Source organism: Polyodon spathula, chromosome 8, assembly GCF_017654505.1.
Source record: "Polyodon spathula isolate WHYD16114869_AA chromosome 8, ASM1765450v1, whole genome shotgun sequence".
NCBI classification, from domain to species: Eukaryota; Metazoa; Chordata; class Actinopteri; order Acipenseriformes; family Polyodontidae; genus Polyodon; species Polyodon spathula.
In genome coordinates, this window is record NC_054541.1 from 18,081,873 (window position 1) to 18,107,169 (window position 25,297).

The window sequence follows — 25,297 nt, forward strand, 5'->3', positions numbered from 1 at the left end:
TTAACTTACCTACTTGTTCAAAAGCATAAACAGACGTTATGAGGTAAGTCCTCCTCCTCCCCCCGGCAGGATGTGACCAGCATTAGCAGTTTAATATCCCAGCCCTTTTCCTTCCTGACAATCCCAGCCCTTCACCCAGATCAGCTGAATATGAAGTCCCCTTCACTGCTACCGGAGAGTACAAGTTTGTGTGTGCCAACTTCTGCTGGAGCCGTCATGTTAAATTACTGTGTGTGTGTGTGGGGGGGGGGGGGGGGGGGTGTAAAACATTTCAGGCAGGATACTAAATACAACTGCAAATATGAAAATTTGATTAAAATGGAAATCTTTTAATCTATTACCAAAACTCAAGCAGACACTGGACTCCAACATTAATGTAAAAAAAAAAAAAAAAAAAAAAAAAAAAAAAATTGGTGGCATTTGCCAATAATTATCAAGCCACGTAAACTTGTGTCAATCAAAAATTTCAAGGCAGCACTAAGTGCCCCAGAAGGAGAGATTGAGTGTATAGGGCTAAAATTAAACAAGTTGACTTAAAATTGTAAGAGTTGTCCTGAATGAAACAAAGTTTTTCATACTTTCATATTACAGGTCACTATTAGCAGTCATGTGTGTCACAATTGCTTGAGATTTGTAGGTCAAGCTGCACAAACATTTGATAACACCGTGTAACAAATTATTATTTTTTTTGTTCCTGGGTAGTAAGTGTTATTTCCTAATTGCTTATGCCTCAAAAGTATAGAAAATGGCTGTTATTCCCCACAAACTTTGCTTTTGTGACCAGGACAGTGATATTTCAAAATATCACTATTTCCAATGGGAAAACGGGCAAATGTGTGTCTTTTTGTTCACATAAAGTCAGAAAAATACTGTATTTACAGTATAATCGTAAATCTCGAAAAACTACTCACTTCTAAATCTTTTGTAGTCATTTTTGTATTACGTTAGCATAAATACATGTTAATTTGGATTCATATGTTGTTTTTTTCTGACTTTATGTGAACAAAAAGACACACATTTGCCCGTTTTCCTATTGGGAATAGTGATATTTCGAAATATCACTGTCCTGGTCACAAAAGCAAAGTTTGTGGGGAATAATAGCCATTTTCTATACTTTTTAGGCATAAGCAATTAGGAAATAACACTTACTACCCAGGAACAAAAATTGTGTTACATAGTGTAATTCGTATTGGTTTCTCCACTGTGAGCAGGTGACGGTCAGGGATGCTGTGGGGGTGCTGAGTGCTTGAATAATCAGTTCGAGCTGCGTGGTTTGAGCTCTGGCAAGCTGGACAAGAAAAAGAAGCCTGCTGGAAAACTGTACAGTCAGGGTGCTACATGATTGACATGACACTTTGAAAGGGAAGTGAAGTAAAGACAAGCCACATCGCGTAACTGTGTGGTTGAGTCGTTCGTGCAAGTTAACACTGCTAGGCCATTGGAACTCTCTCCCAGCTTTGGTGCGTGATACTCTCACTGTCTCTCGCTTTAAATCAACTCCCAAAACCAACGTGTTCTCTCTTGCTTTCCATGCTCCTTAAGCTTGATATCTGTTGGTACTACTTCACATATGTTACTATCATGTATTCTGCACTTTCCACTGCATTTAATGTACTATTTCATGTATTATGCATTTTCCAGTGTAATTAGTGTGCTATTTCATGCATTATGCTACTATCATGTATTATGTACTTTCCACTGTATTTAATGTATTATGCTTTTTTTTTTACTGTACAGTATGCATTTCTCTGTATTTGAAGTATTATGGATTTTCTTTTATTTTCTGCATCTTGTAAAGCGCTTTGTGATGGTGTTCCACTATGAAAGGCGCTATATAAAAAAGATTGATTGATTGATTGATTGACTGGCCATCAGCTGAGCTCAATGTTTGCAATGAAGTTTTTTGTTTATTGTCTAAAAAAATTAAATGAGTAAAACCTAGTATTTCAGGTGAGGATGTGATATTTTTTATCTTATTTGCCTGTTATCTTGATCAATTTAATACCACCATTGAGAAACATATCAGTCACGGGTTACATTTCACAGCAGTTCTTGCTAGTTTTATCTCATTATAATGTAATGCTTTTATACTATTAAAATCTGCTTTTGTCCTGCACTGGTTGCTAAATAGGATCATCAGTGGCTAACACATGTTTTTGGTTGTGGGGTCGGAGGACGCCCACTGAACCTTCACTTCTCCTGAGCTGTAAGAGAATGGCTGTGGTGAGGGTACATAATTGGACATTCTAAACTGGGGAGAAAATTGGGGGTCAAATAACTGGGCACTCAATTAAAATAAATAAAATAAATAAATAAATAAATAAATCTTACAAAAGAGGAATTCAGGTCAAATGAAATCAAGCTAAACTAGACTTCCTTTTAAAAAGCTATTTTGATGATTCTGTTCAGTCCTGTTATGACGCAGATAAGAAACCGCGTTTAACACATTGTGTATGTGACTCAACAGTGGGTATGTAAAGACCAGGACGCGAATCAAACTGTTAATCACACAGGGAAATGAAAACCTGCAATGCTTTCTGTAGGTGTTATTTGGTGTTGACGGATAAAAACCAAACATACATAATGAATAGGATAACAATGAACCAAGTTTATTACAGGGGTCAGCACTCGAATATCCGTTACCTAGATACACGTCAGTCTTGTTTTACTGCTCTTGTATTAATAAACTCCAATCATCTATCTATCTATCTATCTATCTATCTATCTATCTATCTATCTATCTATCTATCTATCTATCTATCTATCTATCTATCTATCTATCTATCTATCTATCTATCTATCTATCTATCTATATATCTATCTATCTATATATATATATATATATATATATATATATATATATATATATATATATATATATACACACACAGTGCCTTGCAAAAGTATTCAGACTCCTGACCAATTCTCTCATATTACTGAATTACAAATGGTACATTGAAATTTCGTTCTGTTCGATATTTTTTTTTTTTTAAAAACACTTAAACTCAAAATCAATTATTGTAAGGTGACATTGGTTTTATGTTGGGAAATATTTTTAAGAAAAATAAAAAACTGAAATATCTTGCTTGCATAAGTATTCAACCCCCACACATTAATATTTGGTAGAGCCACCTTTCGCTGCAATAACAGCTTTAAGTCTTTTTGGGTAAGTATGTACCAGCTTTGCCCATCGTGTCGGAATGATTTTGGCCCATTCTTCTTGGCAGATTTGCTCCAGGTTGTTCAGGTTGGTTGGACGATGCTTGTGGACCGCAATTTTCAAATAGTGCCACAGATTCTCAATGGGATTGAGATCAGGACTTTGACTGGGCCACTGTTGGACATTCACCTTTTTGTTCTTGAGCCACTCCAATGTTGCTTTGGCCTTGTGCTTAGGATCATTGTCCTGCTGAAAGGTAAATTTCCACCCAAGTTTCAGTTTTTTAGCAGACTGAAGCATATTCTCTTGCAGTATTTTCCTGTATTTTCCTCCATCCATTTTTCCTTCAATTGTAACAAGATGCCCAGTCCCTGCTGATGAGAAGCATCCCCACAGCATGATGCTGCCACCACCATACTTCACTGTAGGGATGGTGTGTCTTGAGGCACGGGCAGTGTTAGGTTTGCGCCACACATAGCGCTTTGAGTTTTGGCCAAAAAGCTCTATCTTAGTCTCATTTGACCACAAAACCTTTTCCCATATGGCAACTTGGTCACTTTCTGGCAAACTCCAGACGTGCTTTCAGATGGTACTTTTTGAGTAACGGCTTCTTTCTTGCCACCCTCCCATACAGGCCAGTGTTATGCAGAGCTCTTGATATGGTTGACTGGTGCACCATTACTCCACTCCCAGCCACTGAACTCTGTAGCTCCTTCAAAGTGATTGTTGGCCTCTCTGTGGCTTCTCTCACAAGTCTCCTTCTTGTTTGAGCGCTGAGTTTTGAGCGACTGCCTTTTCTTGGCAGTGCCTGGGTGGTGTGATGCAGCTTCCACTTCCTGATTATTGATCCAACTGTGCTCATTGGGATATCCAAACACTTGGATATTATTTTGCACCCTTTCCCTAATCTATGCATTTGTATTATTTTATCTCTAACTGTAGAATGCTCTTTGGTCTTCATTTTCCTTCAGATTCACAGCCTTACAGATGATCCTTCCTGCAACAGTGGGGTTTTTATCCAGAAAACATGACAGCAACTTTAATGGTTCACAGGTGGAAGCAGATGGTAAGGTAATTGTGTCCTTGTTAGGGCAATTTCTTTCATCTGTGCAAACTGGGAGCTTCCACAGCATGGAGGTAGAATACTTATGAAAGCAAGATATTTCAGTTTTTTATTTTTCTTAAAAATATTTCCCAACATAAAACCAATGTCACCTTACAATAATTGATTCTGAGTTTCAGTGTTTAAAAATAAAATATCAAACATATAATTATATATATATATATCACACACACACACACACACACACACACAAATACATAGTGTCGTGAAAATGTATTTGCCCCCTGTCTGATTTTCTGCATTTTTGCATATTTTTCACATTGAATTTGGTCAGATCTTTTTGTGGGTTGTAATAGTATATAGAGGGAGTCACAGAAAAAATGACACCAAAGGTTTTGGTGCTTCTTTCATTTGTTTGGTGTGCAAGGTAATCAAACATGTAATCTTCAGGTGTGAAAAAGTTATTGCCCCCCCCCTAGTTAACTCAACCCAATTAAAGGGATAATTAGGGTCAGCTGTTTGAATACTTTGGTTGACAATCAGGCCTGATTTGGGCCAGCGCTGCCCAATATAAATCTGACTAACTTTGGCCCTTACCATCAGAGTGAAGTTGTCAGCACACAGGTTCTAGAGGCACATCATACCACGATCAAAAGAAATTCCTGAAGACATCCGGGAAAAAAAAAAGTTGTTGATGCCTATCAGTCTGGAAAGGGTTACAAAGCCATTTCTAAAGCTCTGCTCTGGATCAAAGAATTCTACTGGAGCATGTCAGGCCATCCATCCATGAGCTGAAGCTGAAGCGCATCTGGGTCATGCAGCAAGGCAATGATCCGAAACACACAAGCAAGTCTACATCAGAATGGATGAAGAACAAGAAAAGAAGTTTTGGAATGGTCTATTCAAAGTTCAGACCTAAACCCCATTGAGATGTTGTGGCAGGACCTGAAATGAGCAGTTTATGCTCCAAAACCCACAAATGTCACAGAGTTGAAGCAGTTCTGCATGAAGGAGTGAGCCAAAATTCCTCCACGGTGCTGTGAGAGACTGATCAATAACTACAGGAAGAACTTGGTTGCAGTTATTGCTGCTAAAGGTGGCATAACCACTTAGTGAATCTAAGGGGGTAATTATTTTTTCATATGGGGGCATTGGGTGTTGCATAACTTTCTTTAATAAATAAATGAAATAAGTATATAAATGTTGTGTTATTTGTTCACTCAGGGTCTAATATTAGATTTTGGTTGAAGATCTGATAACATTCAGTGTCAAAAAACAGATTGCTGTAAATATCCTGCCTTGACCCTGCTGAATCAAATCCTCCATGAACGATCTACCATTATCATGAGCCATGAAAAGACCAAGAAAAAAATAAATAAAACGGCAATAGTGCCAAAGAAAAGTATGTGCTACAATATACGTCTCTCTGTACAGTTCCTCAAACCCAAGTCATACTTTTTCTATCTGTATGAAATGTGTGTGTGTGTGTGTGTGTGTGTGTGTGTGTGTGTGTGTGTGTGTGTGTGTGTGTGTGTGTGTGTGTAGACGGGAGGTTGTTTGGGTGGAGGGAGCAGGTTACATTGTGCTCACCTACATACACGCCAAATCAGAGGAAATAATCAGATATGCGTCACGCTCGTTTAACTGTCACTGAAGTCAAAATTTTACAGGGTCAGATATGTGAGTGCTGATTGGATGATGAATACAAACAAACAATTGTACAATGCAATAGCCGGTATCGAGCTACATCCTCAGGGAGATCGAAAAGGGTAATGCAGACCCTAAATACTCTCCCTTCTTCTCAGTACTCTCCCTCTGTTCCTGGGTTGTTCAGGAAGGTTATGACTGCTGCCAGAATACTCTTTTCTATCAGCTGCTTTCTGACTTTCTTTGTTCCCAAATAAGACCAATTTATTTTTTGACCCTTTTAGAGCCAGAGCAGCTGCTCTGCTGCTTCACAAATATAATTTGAATATCACAGACTTTATTTACAAATGAGCCCCATCTACAGTTTTCCCATGTACACAATTAAGGCTTGACAAGCCTTAAAATGTATGGCTAATGAGTGGCGGAGCTAATTGCATGGCAGAGCGCATTTTAGCAGTGCTAACACAGCCTTAAACACTGCACTATGGGCTTAATTTCATCGCAAACGCTTGATATGAAAAGATAGAATCAAAGCCTTAGAAGCAGTACCAAAAAACACAACCACCTGTACTGGACTCATTCTGGACTACTGTCAGAACCACAAATTAGGAACAGCAGTGTGCTGGGCTACGGGGACTACACGTTCGTGCACCTTAGAAATAAGTAGACCCTATTACGAAACAGTCTTATAGTAGGGTATAATACAGTTGTAATCATGTGTCTCTAGTTTCACACTTCATACAAAATTTGTATAGCACTCAAACTATTTTTCCTTTTTGCAACTAAACAATTTCTTGAATTTGAATACATTTTTTCTACCTCCTTATATAAAAGACATGCAAATAAATAATTTAATTTGATTAACAAAACTTCAGTTCACAACTCCCTGATCCAATTCTACCCAAGACCCATTAGCAACAGAACATTCCATGTCAATAATAAGAATTATTCAGGTGTCCCCCCTTGACTGTTTCATTTAGAGTGAGGTTATATTTTGACAACACACGTACAATGAAAAGCTAACATACTGTATAGGAAAATAAGAGCATGGAAAAGATTTTAGATTTCTAAAGCGTTACCTTACAATCTGCGGCATTCAAAACCAAACCTAGTAGTTATTCACAGCTAAAAACACAACACATAGGAGTCAATCAATTGATCTAAAAGGCGGCAATCTAAATACTGTTATAGTTTAAATAATACATTTAAAAAGGACAGTGTATATAGATCTGAAGCTGTTTACATCAATTGAAAATATCCCATAATCATTCATATATTATTAGTGAAGAAACACAGGCAACAAATAAGTAAAAAAATAACTATTAACCAAAGAAAATGGTAAATTAGGCTAAGACCCCGCTAAAGTCATACTGTACACCCAACGGAGAACAGCTTGTCACCACTAAGACTCTTTGTACACTGAACCTAAAAGGACTACTGTGTGCCTCTTTACAGTCATGAACAAAAACCTCCTATTTTATTACATTTTATTTAGTCAGGAAAGTCCTGTTGAGATAAAAAAAATCTCTTTGTCAAGGAAAATATGGTCTAGCAGGTGGCATATAATAACAAATAAAAAAACACACCCACACATTAAAATGAGAACAACCAATACAAATAATCAAATTCCAAGTGACAATTTAGGAGCATGTCAGTTTTTAGTTCGAACTCCTTTAAAAGGTATCAAGGACAGTAAGTTTCAGTTCTCCCTGAGGTTTATTTCAAGATCAGGGAGATAGAAAACTGAACGTCTCCTAAAAACTGAAAAAAAGTACAGCCATGGCATGCAAAATGAAGTTAATTACCTTTAGGTTTCCAAAACCAATACTTGCGACGCCGGTTCATTGTCAGGATCCAAAACCAGATGCAGGCTATTCTCTACAGTGTAAAACCTGACTCCAGGCTGCCTAAGCTCTGAGGGGTTTAACATTTCTTCAGGGCGCAGGTTTGCCAAAAGCAAAGTTTCTCATCACCTACCAGTGAAGACGACCCGAGGCACTTTGGAGAACGTCAGGAGATCCATTTTTAGCTCACCAGCCAAGGGATGCTTATAGAGTCAGCCTTAATAAACAGAGGTCTGTGTCTGCAGAAACCATCACTTCCTGTTCACAGAAATACAAAGCCTGAAGGACTGTAACACAAATAAGACTCACACCCCCCCCCCCCATCCTCTTTACAATGGACCTAATAAAAAAAACTAAATACCAATGACAACCACAGCTGTATTTGCAGAACTGCTGCAGATTACTAAACACAGCAACACTGTGAAATGATACAAGCTTACCGAAACACATAAATAAAGTCATCAACTAATGTGTGTCAACAATTAAAGAAGTCACACAATTCAGAATGTTTTACACAACTAATTGCAGAGAGAATGCAGTGGAACAATGGCCATATTTTCCAAGGTAAGGCATGTTATTTAGGTATTTTTACTCTTCAATACAATGATTTATTGTATTTTTTTTTTCTCTCGCATCCAGTTTTAGAATCCTTTATACAGCCTAGCCTTGTATTTCATGTATTATGCATTTTTCACTGTATTTAATGTATTACACATTGTTTTTCACTGTATCTCATGTATTAAGTATTTTATACTGTATTTCATGTATTATGCATTATTTTCACTGTATTTCATGTATTATGCATTGTTTTTCACTGTATTTCATGTATTATGCATTTTTCACTGTATTTAATGTATTATTAACAGCAACTCCCCACAACAGCCCAGGATAACTGAACACAGTGAAATTAACTTTTTTTTTTTTTTAAACCCAGGAGCTTGACAGCAGATGTCTGTGAGCCATCAGCTCCTCTGGAGGTCAAATGCCTGCGTTGCAGGTAAATGAAGAAAAATAAACGTGTGAAGGTCATTTATATAAAGTTTTGTTAGGGCTTTTGAAATCTTAATAAAAATGTTTATTGTTCTTTTTTTTTTTTTAACTTTATGTACAATAAGTTAATTACACGTATTACATGCTAGCCTAAGTACATTACATTACAAAACATTGCTTGGTGCATAATTATCAGAAAGAAGTGCAATACAATAATTACAATAAGTCACCTCCATACAGTAGGTATAAAATCATGGAACAGATGAATACATGCACTTGTTGTCCTGATTACCCCACTCAGACTCCTTCCTCATTAAGTAGCATTAATCAGATACTGGATTTTCTAGATATATGTAGAAATGGGTCTGAAACCAGAGAGGTTAGTTAAATAATGCCATGGCCGACAGCTGGCTAATGAAGGGAAATGTCTAACTGGAAAACATTCCTGAAATCAGAAGCTTTAAATTCACGGAAGCATATCCTACAATGGAAAGCTTCGGACAATGCAGCTGCCTCTCCCCAGAACTACTTTGCTGTAAATGCATTTGCATGTTAAAATTAGAATTGGCTTCTCTCCTTCCAGTCTTCTTAAGCATGCAAACTGTAAACAGGATGCAGCAACTATAGTTCTTTTAAAACTAATTAGGTGTGCTTTAAAAAAAAAATTAAAAAGACAGAGCTTCAAATCAACACCAGTTTTTTCAAGGCTGTACCAAAATTGTTTTTGTAATTGAATATTCTAGACTTCTTTTTCAACAGTTTGTTAAACCAGCTATATCAAACAATATCATGCTTCAAAAGCAAACCAACAATAATGTATGCTCATTACATACTCATCAATATATATTTTTAATCTTGGAACTTATAATTAAGTGCTACAGCAAAGTGAGATGCATGTCTACATTTTCTGGGAAAAGGATACAGTAGACAGTTTTATAAAAAATACTTACTTCACTTTAAAATTGCCAACACATAGAAGAATGAGAATAACACCTACAACATTTCTGAGACTTGTTGAACACATTATTCCATCACACAGTAAGCCAATGCAACTTATTTAACTAAGGTCTCGGTTAAGAACATATCAACACTGTATATAAGAAGACTGTTTGGAAGAGAAGAGGAGGAGTTTCTGGAATAAACTATTCCATACATCTATGGCTGCATTTCAGGATCACAAGGACTGGGAAGGTGCAGTTGAAGGTAATACTATACATAAATTACAATATGCACGTCACAATCCAATAGGAATCACTGTATGAAATGCAAGACAATAGGACGATTAGTAGTGATATAAGGCCACACTTAAATGCGATTCATATCATACTATAAATCCATACCTGCTGGATCAGTGGCTGTATGGGACAGCCTTGCTGGCCTGTGCTCATGCAAAAAACTATATGCTTAGTAAGAAAATAGTGTTTTTATAGAAACATTATATTCAGTCTTGAAATGAGTTCAAGAAGTCTAAAATGGTACAAATGGCTTTTGTCCATAGTATTCTAACCTTTGTACTCATTATTCAAGACACATTTGCTACACTACAAGTGGCTTCTGTAAGTATCTCGCTTCACTGATACACTAGCAATTGTTTCACCCTAAATTAATATATAAAAAATGGTTTTGCCCAATAACATGAGGATGCTAGTAATCACTTGCAATCAGTGGGGTCTAGTCAACTGATCTACACAGCCAATGTTTAGAATCATTCAAATAATTAGGGCTCTTGTGTACCAAGTTAATGAGAGGGAAAACAAAGTGCCCTTTAGAGTGTTTTGTATTTGCTCACTTGAAAAGTGTTCAATGTAAAATATTGTAGGAAGTACGCTTTAAAAAAATCTAAAAAATAATAAAAATGTAGGACACGTAAAATGCAAACTGGAATTACCTCCAGTCATTTTTGTCAATTCTGGATACACACATGAAAACATTTACTTTGGCAGATATAACACACACACAGAAAGGCCAACATCCCCACACAGCTATATGTATCTTTTTTTTCTGTGATCACACAGTAGATCAAGTTGTAAGCACTGCTAAACAAATGACCTTCAAAACAGCCCAGACAAAAATTATTCACTCTTCAGTAGAACTATCACTGTTACACTATGGTGGCACATGCATCGGCAATACTTACAACTATAACAATTTAGACTTTTGCTGCAGGGACACATTCTGTTGACCTGTGCTTCTTCACCAAAAACATTCTGCCCTATAGCTCCACCTGCTGGCAAAGGAGTGAAACAGCTGGACTACTTAATTGCTGGTTTAGCCCTACTGCAGGACACACGGCAAGTAGCAGGGGTGGGTATTTCCAGTTCAGTGGGCACTACAGGTTTAAATGGTAACATGTTTTTGTTGCATTAATCCAACACTGATATATTGGATGCTGCACAGATTCTATTTAGTCGTATTAAAGGGTAAGTAGCTCTACATGGAATTCTTAGTTTTGATGACTGCATTCAATTTTCTTTGACAAGTCTGTGTGGAGGTGCTGCTCTTGAGTTCCAGTTGCCTGTCAAATGTAATGTAGGCTAGATTAAGCAAAGTGTCTTTATAGTGATCTGTCACTTTGGATCAGGTTTACGTTTATTTTGATGGCAATACCCAGATGGTGCTGGCACTTACTAATTTGGTCATGCATGTTTAAACCAAGCAGCAGCTCCACCACGATGGGAGAGTCTGGTGAGCTGCGGAAGCACAAGGAGAGTCTGGTGAGCTGCGGAAGCACACGGAAAGTCTGGTGAGCTGCGGAAGCACACGGAGAGTCTGGTGAGCTGCGGAAGCACACGGAGAGTCTGGTGAGCTGCGGAAGCACACGGAGAGTCTGGTGAGCTGCGGAAGCACACAGAGTCTGGTGAGCTGCGGAAGCACACAGAGTCTGGTGAGCTGCGGAAGCACACAGAGTCTGGTGAGCTGCGGGAGAGTCTGGTGAGCTGTGGAAGCACAAGGAGAGTCTGGTGAGCTGCGGGAGAGTCTGGTGAGCTGCGGAAGCACAAGGAGAGTCTGGTGAGCTGCGGAAGCACACGGAGAGTCTGGTGAGCTGCGGAAGCACACGGAGAGTCTGGTGAGCTGCGGAAGCACACGGAGAGTCTGGTGAGCTGCGGAAGCACACGGAGAGTCTGGTGAGCTGCGGAAGCACAGAGAGTCTGGTGAGCTGCGGAAGCACACGGAGAGTCTGGTGAGCTGCGGAAGCACACGGAGAGTCTGGTGAGCTGCGGAAGCACACGGAGAGTCTGGTGAGCTGCGGAAGCACAGGGAGAGTCTGGTGAGCTGCGGAAGCACACGGAGAGTCTGGTGAGCTGCGGAAGCACACGGAGAGTCTGGTGAGCTGCGGAAGCACACGGAGAGTCTGGTGAGCTGCGGAAGCACACGGAGAGTCTGGTGAGCTGCGGAAGCACACGGAGAGTCTGGTGAGCTGCGGAAGCACACGGAGAGTCTGGTGAGCTGCGGAAGCACACGGAGAGTCTGGTGAGCTGCGGAAGCACACGGAGAGTCTGACACTTTGACATCTGGAGGAAGCAATGAAAGCTCTGAGGAAAAGAAAATGAACCAAGGACTGGCTGGTTGGCTGATACCTTTTCACTTCATTTGTACTGTTTACAATAATTGCAATGTGGCGTGAGTCTGGTGAGCTGTGGAAGCACACAGAGAGTCTAGCGAGCTGTGGAAAATCAAGATGAAAGCTGCCAGACACAGCAAAGATTGCAAGAGAAACACAGTTAATTACAAATAATTAATTAGAGGTAGCCACTGAACACATAGGAACATACATTTATATATATGTAATTGCCCACAGTCGAGAACAATTTTGTGCATATCAAACTTGAAAAGGGTTAAAGCCTTGTGGGCAGTGATTCAATTTCAAATGAACAACATTCCTACACCACTAGAGGGCGCCATCTTTAGAGTGGGATTGAGGACCATTTACAAGAAAGACAAACAAAAAACACACCAACAACTTTCAAGCAGACGTCATTGTCTACATATGTATTACAATAGTATGAACCCCAATGGTGCAAGGCCCATTCAGCGATGTTTACCAAAATTGTATTATTTTTATTGTCCAATTTGTAAAACTTGCACAGTAAGGAGATATACTTGAACAGTCAGGACACAGGGGTACACAAAAAAGAAGGAAAACAACAAGGCAAATCTGTTTTCACGCTTTTCTTTCTCTTTCCACACAGCAAAACAAAAGACCAAGACAATGTGGCCAACCTGGGAGGATAAGTAAAAGGGCAGTCCTCCCTGGCTTGAATTAACTACAGTATACTTCTTCCTCTAACTAAACATTTTATTCTCAGAGAAGAACATGGACTTGTATCCAGAGCATCCTCGGCAAAATACTGATGAAAGAGCTCTTTGAACAGAACGCTCCGATGGGGTTGCCAGAAGTAGTAAGTGACAAGAGCTACAGCTTTCATTGTACAGTACCAGTCACGGTCCTGTCACTCAGTGAGCAGTAATCACACTGCTGAGGCAGCCAAAGCGAGCATTCAAATAAGCCCGGAATTACCTCTGTACATCACTTAAAAACGTTATTAATGAAGCAGCAAATAGGACCTCATTTCTCAGGAACTACAGGTAACAGGAAAAAACTGGTCAGACTCTAAATAACATTAACAAGTACAATGACTTGTGCAATTCGGAGCAGGTGACTTATCATCCTATGTTTTGAGATATTATGTTGGGTATAGGGTCTCTCCTCATAAAAGTACTGTAATCTTGCGTAATGTTGGGTATAGGTTCTCTTTTCATAACAGGAGTGTACTCTTGCAATATTATGTTGGGTATAGGGTGTCTCTTCATAAAAGATGTGTAATTCTTGTGCAGTTTCAAAATCGGGCAGCCGATCAAACTCTGGCTGCTCAAACTGTGCAAAATGATGTATCTTACAATGTAAACCCTGTCAACAACGTATTAACCAAATGGATCTTGTACAAAATAAACATAAAAAGTGTTTACTTTTATATTTTTACTTTAGACTTGTCCGGTAAGGAAAAGTATTGAGAGATTACAGAATGTTGACAAATCCTTAACTGCGAAGGGTTGACTTCTCATAATAATGTTTATTAGAATAAGTTTCAACTACATACTTGACACATTTTGTTCCTAGTAGAAAACATGATATGGTTGCTTTTGTCCCTTAAATAAACAATGCATCACCCAAGCGATTCCCATTCACTTCCCAATCCCATATTCAGCACAGGGCGGTTTTACAGTCAGTGTGAATAGGGTACTGGAAATCCACTTTAGCTTTGCAAAATATACAAATGGTGTTTCTCTTTCTAAAAACAACAGAATAAATGCACCCTTTATGACACTGTGATGATTGACAGCAGCCATTAAAGGCACACTTTAGGAGGCAGGGGGGAACAGGAAAGGAAATGAACCAGTAGGACAACATATGTGTTCAAACAAAACGGGTTGAACAAAATGAAAAACGCTTGATACAAAAGAGTCGCCAAAGTCAAAACATTCCTGCTGTGTGCTGTTAAAATAAACAGGACAAGTATTTAACTTGTTTGGGGTGTGTTTCAAACACTGTGTCCACTCTAAATACAAATTTCCAGAACATCTCCTTCTAACTCTACAGAGATGGAAAACAAAGACTCCCATTGCACAGCAGTTTGATCCATTCCTGGTTTTACTGTAAGTAAACAGGACTCCATATTTCCATACCTGCTCTACTAGACAGCTGCTCTGCAGATGATTATGTGACTGTTAACCACACTTTCACCTTGTTAGTTAACAGAAAGTAGACCACCCTTTCTATCTCCTAGATCTGAAGTGCAGGGCTTACACATCCTGGCACACACAGAACAGCACATCAGCGTGGCTTCAGTGCCCCTGCACTGCCCCAGCACAAGGACATATTTTTTTTGCTGGAGTAGTTAATAAGCCTGGCAAAAAAAAACAATCTAAACAAAAATTACTGCCTAGAGAATCACATGAACATCCATACAAGGATATTAAAACAGGCGAGACATTAAATATAGGATTAGGAAAAGGTAAATTATATGCAGTAAAATCAAATTCTATTTATGAAATCCGCTCTCTGTTACTTTTTGTTGGAGCTACTAAACTCTTCTCTGGGTCGAATGTTTCAGGGCATGTATCCTGCAGACTGCTGGGCCGCTGGGGCTGAAACAGGCCATCACGGTCATTGTTGCATGTCTCTTGTGAGGGAATGACCCAATCGCTAGTGTCCTGTACCACCTTCATGCCTTGTCACTTCACTGTCCTTCTTAATGTACCGATGGTGAGGAGGTTGTAGCAGTGCATGTCTTACAAAGAAACAGCTATAGAATACTTAAAAACCAACTGCCTCATTCTGGCCACGTGGGTTTCGTTTTGATCTTGTTGGGAAGTTGACCAGATTTAGGGGTGGGTTTGTAACACAGATGTGCAGGGTAGCTGCTAGGACTCAAAGGATTATGTTGCAGCGACCTACTTTGGAAAATGCCTACGACAGGAATTCAAACCCTTTTCAGATAATAAAAAACATTATTTTTTTACATTTTGTTTTTATATCAATACGTGTAAGGGATCATTATTTTAAAAACTCTTTCTGAATATGGGTGTAACACCCACTAATGTCATGGTGCGACAGGTATCGCTATAAGCAGGTCACTATACTATAGATATCTCTATATGCAGGTCACAATATCACCTGTTCATAGCGATACCTATGGTGTATGTTTGTAAATGCTTGAACAAAGATTTTAAAAGAGCAATGTAAGAGTGCCACTATTACCACGGCACAGCAGGAACACAAGTACTCTATTTGTGTGGCAGTCATAGTATACAGTGACTGAGACTCGAACCCTCGTCTTCAGTCCGTGACCAGTGCTGTGTCTGTTGAGCTCCTTCACCAGAGCTGGCAGCCTCTCCAGTATAGCTACCACAGTACAGAATAGCATAGGATTTTTTTTTTACATTATATTCAAAATAACACAATAAATAAACACAGTTAAAAGATGTCAATAGGCATCTACAGCTTTATGTTTATTAATCTGCTACTACATACTTTGTAGTAATGGGATGGTTAAGGAAACGCAATGAGAATATTGTTTAATAATTGCTCCTTACTATGGAGGCTATATCGACATCTTGGGGTTGTAGGACTAAATTACAGGTTAAAAAAAAACATTAAAAAAAACGCAGGGTCCTACTTATAACAGTCTGTTTACAGCGCTGCTTTTTCCACTCAGCTATACAGTATGGAACAAGTACTAAATTCGTCACTTCTACCAGGAATAATATTTCAATCTTCCCGCTGGGGACTGATTAGTAGTCTGATAGTGACTTCAAGGTTAGGATTAAGTTAAAAGTTTGGGGTTGCAATTGCGATTTAAGGGTCTGCACAGTAGATGTTCCAGAAGCATTTGGCTCTGTATTTCATGCCCTGTATACTGGCAATTACTGCGCTTATCTGATTTAAACAATAAACAAAGGTGCAGAACAACGGAAGGGATTCAGAATTGCTCCAGTTACCACTTCAAAAGGAGTGCCATGTTTAACTAACAGAATACTTTTTTTAATCTTTACATTCAACGGCAGAAAACAAGCTGTTTAAGTTGTGACCAGGAAAACAGAGCGTGGGATTATTACATAAAAGGGACACAAATAGCAAAGTTGTATTTATATATCTTTCTGAAGGGAAAAACATACCCTCGAGACCTGGGTAAACATTGCTGAACATAGTGTGTGAAAGTACCAGTATTTGTTCAAAGAGGAACTCAAAAAAAAAAAAAAAAAACGTTTAAGAGTTTTAAGAGTTCCTCTTTGAACAATTATATATATATATATATATATATATATATATATATATATATATATATATATATATATATATATATATATATACACACACACAGAGAGAGAGAGACACACACACCATATTCCTTTAAATTTAAGATGCAGCCCAAATTTACCACCCTCAATTTGAGGAAGAAATAAAACATAAAATAAATATGCATTTACAAAGACACAACCTCAATTACGCTGTTGTATCGTACAATACTGAGACGAAAAGGTGCTGTTGTAGATTAACCACGGAGCTTGTTTATTGTGCTGCGTACTATAGTACTTAAGATGGTGTCTCTGTCGTACACACACACCTCACTTACTTATAGCATCGTGCATCCCGGCAACAGCAAGCACAACACAACACTCCACTACATCAGGCAACAAGTAACCCAGCAACAACACTGATCACATTGCAATCACAAGTCAAAACAGTATGCACAATACCAAAACAGTACTGGACAACCTTGTACTTGGCTTGATTCATGCGCCCTTCACAAAGACAAATCTGCCCGATTCCAGCCTTGCTGAAGCAACCCCTGGATGAGTCAAATTTTCAGCTTTGCCCAACACATGGTCGTCTAATGGTTAGACGGAGACCTGGAGAGGCCTACAAGCCATAGTGTCTCGCACCCACTGTGAAATGTGGTGGAGGATTGGTGATGATCTGGGGGTGCTTCAGCAAGGCTGGAATCGGGCAGCTTTGGCATGAATCAAGCCAAGTACAAGGTTGTCCTGGAAGAAAACTTGCTTCCTTCTGCTCTGACAATGTTTCCCAACTCTGAGGATTTCCAGCAGGACCACCAGATCAAGACCCTGTCATGGCCAGCCCAATCTCCAGACCTGAATCCCATTGAAAACCTCTGGAATGTGATCAAGAAGAAGATAGATGGTCACAAGCCTTCAAACAAAGCCGAGCTGCTTGAATTTTTACGCCAGGGGTGGCATAAAGTCACCCAACATCAATGTGAAAGACTGGTGGAGAGCATGCCAAGACGCATGAAAGCTGTGCTTGAAAATCAGGGTTATTCCACCAAATATTGATTTCTGAACTCTTCCTAAGTTAAAACATTAGTATTGTGTTGTTTAAAAATGAATATGAACTTATTTTCTTTGCATTATTCGAGGTCTGACAACACTGCATCTTTTTTGTTATTTTGACCAGTTGTCATTTTCTGCAAATAAATGCTCTAAATGACAATATTTTTATTTGGAATTTGGGAGAAATGTTGTCAGTAGTTTATAGAATAAAACAAAAATGTTCTTTTTACCCAAACACATACCTATAAATAGTAAAACCAGAGAAACTGATAATTTTGCAGTGGTCTCTTAATTTTTTCCAGAGCTGTGTGTGTATATATATATACTGGAGCAACAGAACCTAGAACCACTCAGATTTATTACAAACACCTTAAAATATCAAAAGGGGAATGTAAAAAAGTTAAACAAATACAATTGTAAAAAAGTGAACCTACTTACTCTAAGTCCTTAAAACACAGGTTTAATCACATAGTAATAGAGGTATGCATTGTTTGTACTGGGATACAAGACCAAAAGCACAATGAAGACTGGCAAGTATGTTTTATTATTATTATTTATTATATATCCCATGTATTTTTTGTCTTGTAACAAAATTCTCCACCATTAAATGATCATTCAATCTATTATGCATCATTAATGTAAGCCCATCACGTGTGGTGATACATGTGGTATCAACACCTGGACAAGTATCGTATTGTGACGTTGGTGTAATGTTACAGCTCTAACGTGAGGTCAGGGGCCAGATTCAAAGATCTGGTGGGCCTCAATTGGCTCCCAGTTCTGTGTACGTTGTATTTCCGTGTAAAATGATTGTGGGGCTTTTCTACTGAGGGTTGTGCACAACAGAGTTGCTGGAGTAAACAGAAATAAAAATATGTCGCTCTGGGAAATTAAACACCAAGCCAAAGCTGACTGCTCTATTTGTGTGCTTGATGTGAAAGCAAATCCCTCATCAGATGTCAGAAATAGGAAGCTTTCATTATAAACTCAGTTGACACTTGCAATTGCAATAATTAAAACAAGGCCCCGTGGTATGCCTCCATTCTACAAAAATACCTTTAAATATATTGTAATGAGTCAGCATCTCAGCCAATTGAATTGAATGGGAAAGCAAGGGCTGGACTATCCGGTTCAAAAGACAAAGACCTTACCGTTCAACTAAAGAACAAGCTGGGTAGTGGAGGGGTAAGTTACTGTCTTTTGCTGATGTTACAGTACTATTAACTCGTCAGCCGCTAGGAGGAGTCTTTACAATATTTTACATTTACATTTTTTCTCATAAGTCGCTTGCTCACCAGTCTATTTTTGGATTTTAAATTGCTTTTTTAATTATTTATTTGTGCTACATGCTTTTTGTCCACTATCCCTAATGGTCCACTGTACATGATGCTGCAATACCTTAAATAATTAAAATGCAGGAAAAAAGGCATTAAAAGCCACGGCTTCAACATTCCCTAGTTAGATACATCTCCTGTATAGACATGTACAAATTACAGCTCTATACATTCAATGAAGGAGTATACAACCTTTTCATAGAAAAAGATTGAAGTCAGCAATATACTGTCGGTACAGCATGCAAACATTTCAGTATTGTATATTATATAACCAGGGGCACACAGTACATATAAAGAACCTGAGGAACTGACTGTGTGTTCTTTAAATCAATACCCATGACCCAAGGTGGAAAGCTAAGGTTTTCCAGGAACAGGCATGTCGTAGGGTGTGTTTCCTTTGAACAAACACATTATGTTAAAATGTTAACAAAAGCTTTCCTATTGCATTTTAAATACCAAGCACACACATAATATAAAAGAATACCAGACAAATATTAAGAAGTGTATTCATTACCTGGTCTGCTATATTGTCTTTACTTCACAACTAGAGCAGCCTGCAGTTCTGAGCAGAGCTACAGTATCTGTACCAGACGTCTTTACAGGTGTGCAGTGCTGAAAGAGTTTAAGGAGGGACAGAGAGCACAACACTGATCATGCATCTGTAGTATTGCTCAAGTTTGACTGATAAGATGAGCATTTCAAGAACAAGTGCCTGACTGTTTAACATGTGAGGAAAGTTCCTTGACCTAAACATTTCCAGCATAGGGGTGTAGAGAACGGAGACAACTGTCTAGGGACCTATTTATTTTCTGCTTTCTTCTACAACAACAAATCATTTGTTCAGACCGGCTGATATATATCTCAGTCATTTCAAATATTCAAAAGGAAGCAGTCATCGTGTATAATTATCTTTTCTGGAGCAACGGCAGGAAATGTGCTTCCTAAAGTGATAACATGACTGCTATGGAAGCTCTGAAACAACAACACAAAGCATCAGTCTACTGACTTCAATCCACTGATTTCTAGGTAAGACTAGACTATACATTGGTCAGACCTTTCCATTGTGTATTGACAGTAACACATCTGGTAAATGAGAATTTAAAACAGCAATGTTGAAGCGTGCTGTGGAACTGGTTTCTATTTAGTTTTCATGTACAGCGTGGAACTTAATGCCACTTGTTCAACCTAGAGCATTCAAATACTGGAGTGGAAATTCTGATTCTAACACCCACTATGAAAAATTAAGCCAGTCTCAAGTAGTACAAAAAACGCACTACTAGGCAAAAAATTATAATAAATAGACTAACTATTTTAGATTGAAGAAGACTTAGACATTAAAAACACTTCAGGTAATAAGCAACACAGATATACATCCTTACAGTAAATTCTAGATCGCCTGGTCAGTGGGTTACCTTATAGGATCTGTCACTTGTAGGTGTTGTTCTTTGTTCTGATAAGCAAAGTTAAGGAAGATCAAATAGGACATTAGATATTATTTATATCAGAAAGTGTGGGGTACACAGTTCCTTTGTTAAAAAAAAAGACACAAGTACGAGTGAATACTGCTACAAATAGATCAGAACTGTCTGGTTCACGCAGCTCCTGGGACGGGCATGTACAGCACAACAGCATCTCTTAAATACTTGGCAAGCAGACATACTGTAGCCTTCAAAAGCTAAGCGAGGTTGATGTCAAGCTTTCAGATATTCGGAATACAAATATACTGGTCTTTTACAAGGTTTGAATTTACTCCACATGTACTAGGATGGTCATTTACAATTGAGTATCAAGAACATTTTCATTGCTGGGCGAGAGGAAATTTAGCTTCCAATCGGCTTTTAAAACACTATGAGAAAGTTAATTGCCATTGATTGCTAGATACTCAATTGTAAAGGTGAGGGACAGCCAGCTGTTCTTGTTTTGAAATCAACAGATTAATGAATGGATGTATTTAATACTTGCTGATAAATACTTCTCAAAGGCGTTTTTTTTTTTTTTTTTCAGCAAATTAAAAATATATTTCAGGACGTATGTTACCTAAGATTTCAGAGTGCTATCCAGAAAGTTCGCTATAAAACTAAAAGCATAGAATAGAATAAACAAATAAGACTCCCACTGCACAGCAGTTTGACCCATTCCTGGTTTTACTAGGAGTTTAATAAGACACACACTGTGGCTAATCAAGCTCGTAGTAAAACCTGGCACGGGTGAAACGGTTAGGCAATACACGTCTTATATTCATCCCTCAAGCAGGACAAGAATAAGCATGTCAACTTTTTAAAAGCACTTGCACGCACAAGCACACACACATACACAGACAACTTGAGATTCTTGGATGCCCTTAGCTTTCCAGAAGCTTACTTCACTTTTTCTGTAACATTCTAAAGGTAGCCTGCTCCCTCAAGGTGAAACAAAGGAGTAGGAGCTGCCAGTGAAAGAGTCCAGAAACCAGGAGTGAAACAGTTAAATATGAAATCCATAAAACAAACAATGACTGTATTGCAGCAACTCCAACTGTGACATGGTACTATCGACAGACAACTGCTCACTGAAAGAGTAAACAAGGGAGTCTACCATTCATGTGAGTCATCGTCAATAAAGTTATACCTACAAATACATCCCTGTTGAGTTGATTTTATCAGGAAATTGTCCAGAATGTGGCCAAGTAATGATTTCTGGCAATCAGTATAAAACTTTACTATGAACTACCATTTAAGCAGCAAATGTTCTATTTTAATAGGAAATATCAAAAAATAAAGATTCGTTTTGGTAATACTGAAGCGATATGGTTATTAATAGTGCACTGGGTCCAACTTCCTCTGTAGGTCATTAACTGCCAGTAAAGGACCTTAAATATATTTATTGGCTTTTTGTGCTGACCACTATACCTCACAACACCTTTTTATTAAACATCAAAAAGCTGCAAATGTACAAACTGATGTGTTCTGTTTGCTGTATGCTGCTGTATCACTACAACAGAAACAATATATAAACTGTCCAGTCTTAACAGATAGAGTCCATTTGAAAACAAGAATACTTGAAATCCTGCTGTTGCTTTCAGCTTGAATTACACATGGTCAGCACTCTCATATTTAGTTTAAAAGCCAAATTGTGACAGCAATTAAATAGACAACACTATTTAATTATCCTAGAAGTTGTTCATCTCCATGGCCTTTGTGAATATAAAAGGATCATATATTACAGAGAAGACCAGAGGAATGTGGGCGGAGGTCTACCTGCAGTGTGATTTTAGTTCAGTCAACATTAATATTAGGTTTGCATCAAAGAGCTATCCATGGTTATTCCAGGATTACACTGACAAATAAGTGATTGCCCCACAAATCCAGCTACAGTTTAATCTGAACAATTTCAGCTGACGTCTTCACTAGTTTTTATTTAAACAGGATTATTCTTTTTACCAAGATCCTAAAATGAGAGATTTAGTCCAGTGGTTCTCAAACTGGGGTCTGGGGACCTCTGAGGGTCCCCAGAGATGCCCAGGAAATTCTCAAAACTTCTTTATTTGTAAAATGGCGTATATATATATATATATATATATATATATATATATATGCGCCGTTGGTGTGCGTATATTATACACACATTAATATATATATATCATATATATATATATATAGCATATATATATATATATACATACACATATATATATATATATATATATATATATATATATATATATACATACACACACACACACACACACACATATATACATACATATATATATATATATATATATATATATATATATATATATATATATATATATATATATATATAATGAACATAAAACAATATCTTTCATTGCAGTAGTGAGAAACAACCATTGATACTTCAGGCATGCCTTAAACATGTGCTTTCACTGCAGTGCAGTTTTTCTTTCTGTTGGCGATTTGCCTTCGTCTCTGTTCTAGGCAACTAGCCATACCAAAGATGAATGTGTATGGACTTACAAATAATAATACTTAATGATATAGTCTGGTTTCTGTCAGATTATCTTCATAAGGTTTAACTTGAATAAAGTCTATTGAATAAAGTATAGAAAGGCAGGGAAATTGCATTTTCTTTCTAATGAGAAACTATGCTATTTTTGTCAATCTTGTCTAAGATAATTAGCAGTAAAAAAAAAAAAAAGGTCACACTATTAGAATTGACAGAAGACTCAGGTAACAACGAAGACTGATACTGATGTCTTCAGAATATTGAAGACAAACCAGAACTTCAGGACACTAGTCAAAATTTTAAAGTTCATTAATAGTAAACAAGCTTTTAGTGCACATTGGCTGTTTGATAATAATGCATGACAGGTCATGCATTATTATAATCTGATTACATTTTTCAGACATCATTGCAATGTGGTAACAGATTACATTTTATTTGAAAAAAAGTAACTTTGTTACTTAGTTACATTTACAGTTAATGATTAACATGGAAATCAGAAAGCACTTCAATAGTGCAAGTCAAAGTAATAAGAAACTAACTACAACAGATTCCTTTTTTTAACTTCCCTAAAACATATATTCGTATCAAACCAAACTTATAAATTAGTATATGACACAAATAAATCAAAGCATAATTTCATGTAACAATGTTTTGACTGATGTCTGAAATAAAATTAAATACATTTTAAAAATGCATGTTACTGATTGCTTCTCTACTGTTCATTACTTATTTTGGTTGGGTACAAGGTTTCATTTCACACCATAGGTATTTTTCTCTTTACTATACAGTTTAAAATAAGAACAATATTTTCCAAAAGATAATAAGCAAATTTGCACATTAAAGCACCTCAAAATAAAATGCATGGTTACAAACAATGTTGTGTGAAAAGAAAAAAATATTTGTGAAGCTCATTTAAAAAAAATATAAATAAATAAATAAATAAATAATAATAATAATAATAATAATAATAATAATAATAATAATAATAATAATAATAATAATAAACAACACTATGTAACACAATTTTTGTTCCTGGGTAGTAAGTGTTATTTCCTAATTGCTTATGCCTCAAAAGTACAAAAAATGTCTATTATTCCCCACAAACTTTGCTTTTGTGACCAGGACAGTGATATTTTGAAATTTACCTATTTCCAGTGAGAAAACGGGCGGGAATTTGTGTCTTTTCGTTCACATAAAGTCAGAAAAAAACAACATATGAATCCAAATTAACATGTATTTATACTAAAGTAATACAAAAATGACTACAAAAGATTTAGAAGTGAGTAGTTTCTCGAGATTTACGATTATACTGTAAATCACTTTCACGAATCAGCCCCCAAATGTAGTTTCCCATCATGTTCTCGTTATACTGTCCTTGGTAGCAACGTTCAAAGTCTAGTATATCCTGGTGGAAGCGCTCGCCTTGCTCCTCCGAGTACGCTCCCATGTTCTCCTTGAATTTATCAAGATGAGCATCAAGGATATGGACTTTGAGGGACATCCTACAGCCCATTGTGCCATAGTTCTTCACCAGAGTCTCAACCAGCTCCACATAGTTTTCTGCCTTGTGATTGCCCAGAAAGCCCCGAACCATTGCGACAAAGCTGTTCCAAGCCGCTTTCTCCTTACTAGTGAGCTTCTTGTGGAATTCATTGCACTCCAGGATCTTCTTTATCTGTGGTCCGACAAAGACACCGGCTTTGACCTTTGCCTCAGACAGCTTAGGGAAGAAGTCTTGAAGGTACTTGAAGGCTGCTGACTCCTTATCTAGAGCTCTAACAAATTGTTTCATAAGGTCCAATTTGATGTGCAGTGGTGGCATCAGCACCTTCCAGGGGTGATTTGGGCAATTTCGTCTCGCTGAGTGTTCTAAATTTGAACCAAGTCATGCTGAACTACAACAGTATTGTCTTTGGAGAAGGGAGAGGAGTATGTTGCACATATCTCAACAAAGCCCTGTTGTCACAAACTATAAAACATAAACCTACCAAAGAGAGAGAGAGAGAGAGAGAGAGAGAGAGAGAGAGAGAGAGAGAGAGAGAGAAACAGCACAGTTCTGCAGAACGACATGCTTGACCGCTTACCCCAGAATTAACAGAAAACAGATTTGTGGATGCAAGCAAAACATCAGACTAGTCCACAACTCTTTTCAATGGGATTTCTGACTGCACATTGCCATCATGAACTTGCTCAATTACTACTACTGTATTGTTCTGATGTACTGATATTACTAAAACAGAAAGGGTACAATATCCAGTTCATTTAAAGTGCTGTTCTTTTTAACTTCCTTGGGTTTAAAATAGTTTTATCGAGGGTCTACATCAGCAACTAGCAGTTATTTATTTAACTAGGAAACATAGGAAGTACTAGATCTAAAGGAATAATAATAATAATAATAATAATAATAATAATAATAATAATTTTTATATAGTGCTTTTCA

At 37.6% G+C, this 25,297-nt stretch overlaps 1 protein-coding gene across 2 annotated transcripts in view; it reads right to left on the reverse strand.

Moving 5' to 3' along the window:
* LOC121319545 (FYVE, RhoGEF and PH domain-containing protein 4-like) overlaps positions 1–25,297 on the reverse strand; it is a 132,015-nt gene that overhangs the window by 96,308 nt on the left and 10,410 nt on the right. Inside the window, exon 1 of one of the 2 annotated variants that reach the window (XM_041257101.1) lies at positions 7,676–7,942. The exons of the other annotated variant lie outside the window; for it this stretch is intronic. Coding sequence (XP_041113035.1) covers positions 7,676–7,715 — 40 coding nt within the window. The 5' untranslated portion in view covers positions 7,716–7,942. Of the gene's footprint in view, positions 1–7,675; positions 7,943–25,297 lie in introns of those variants that run through there. 2 annotated transcript variants of the gene reach the window in all.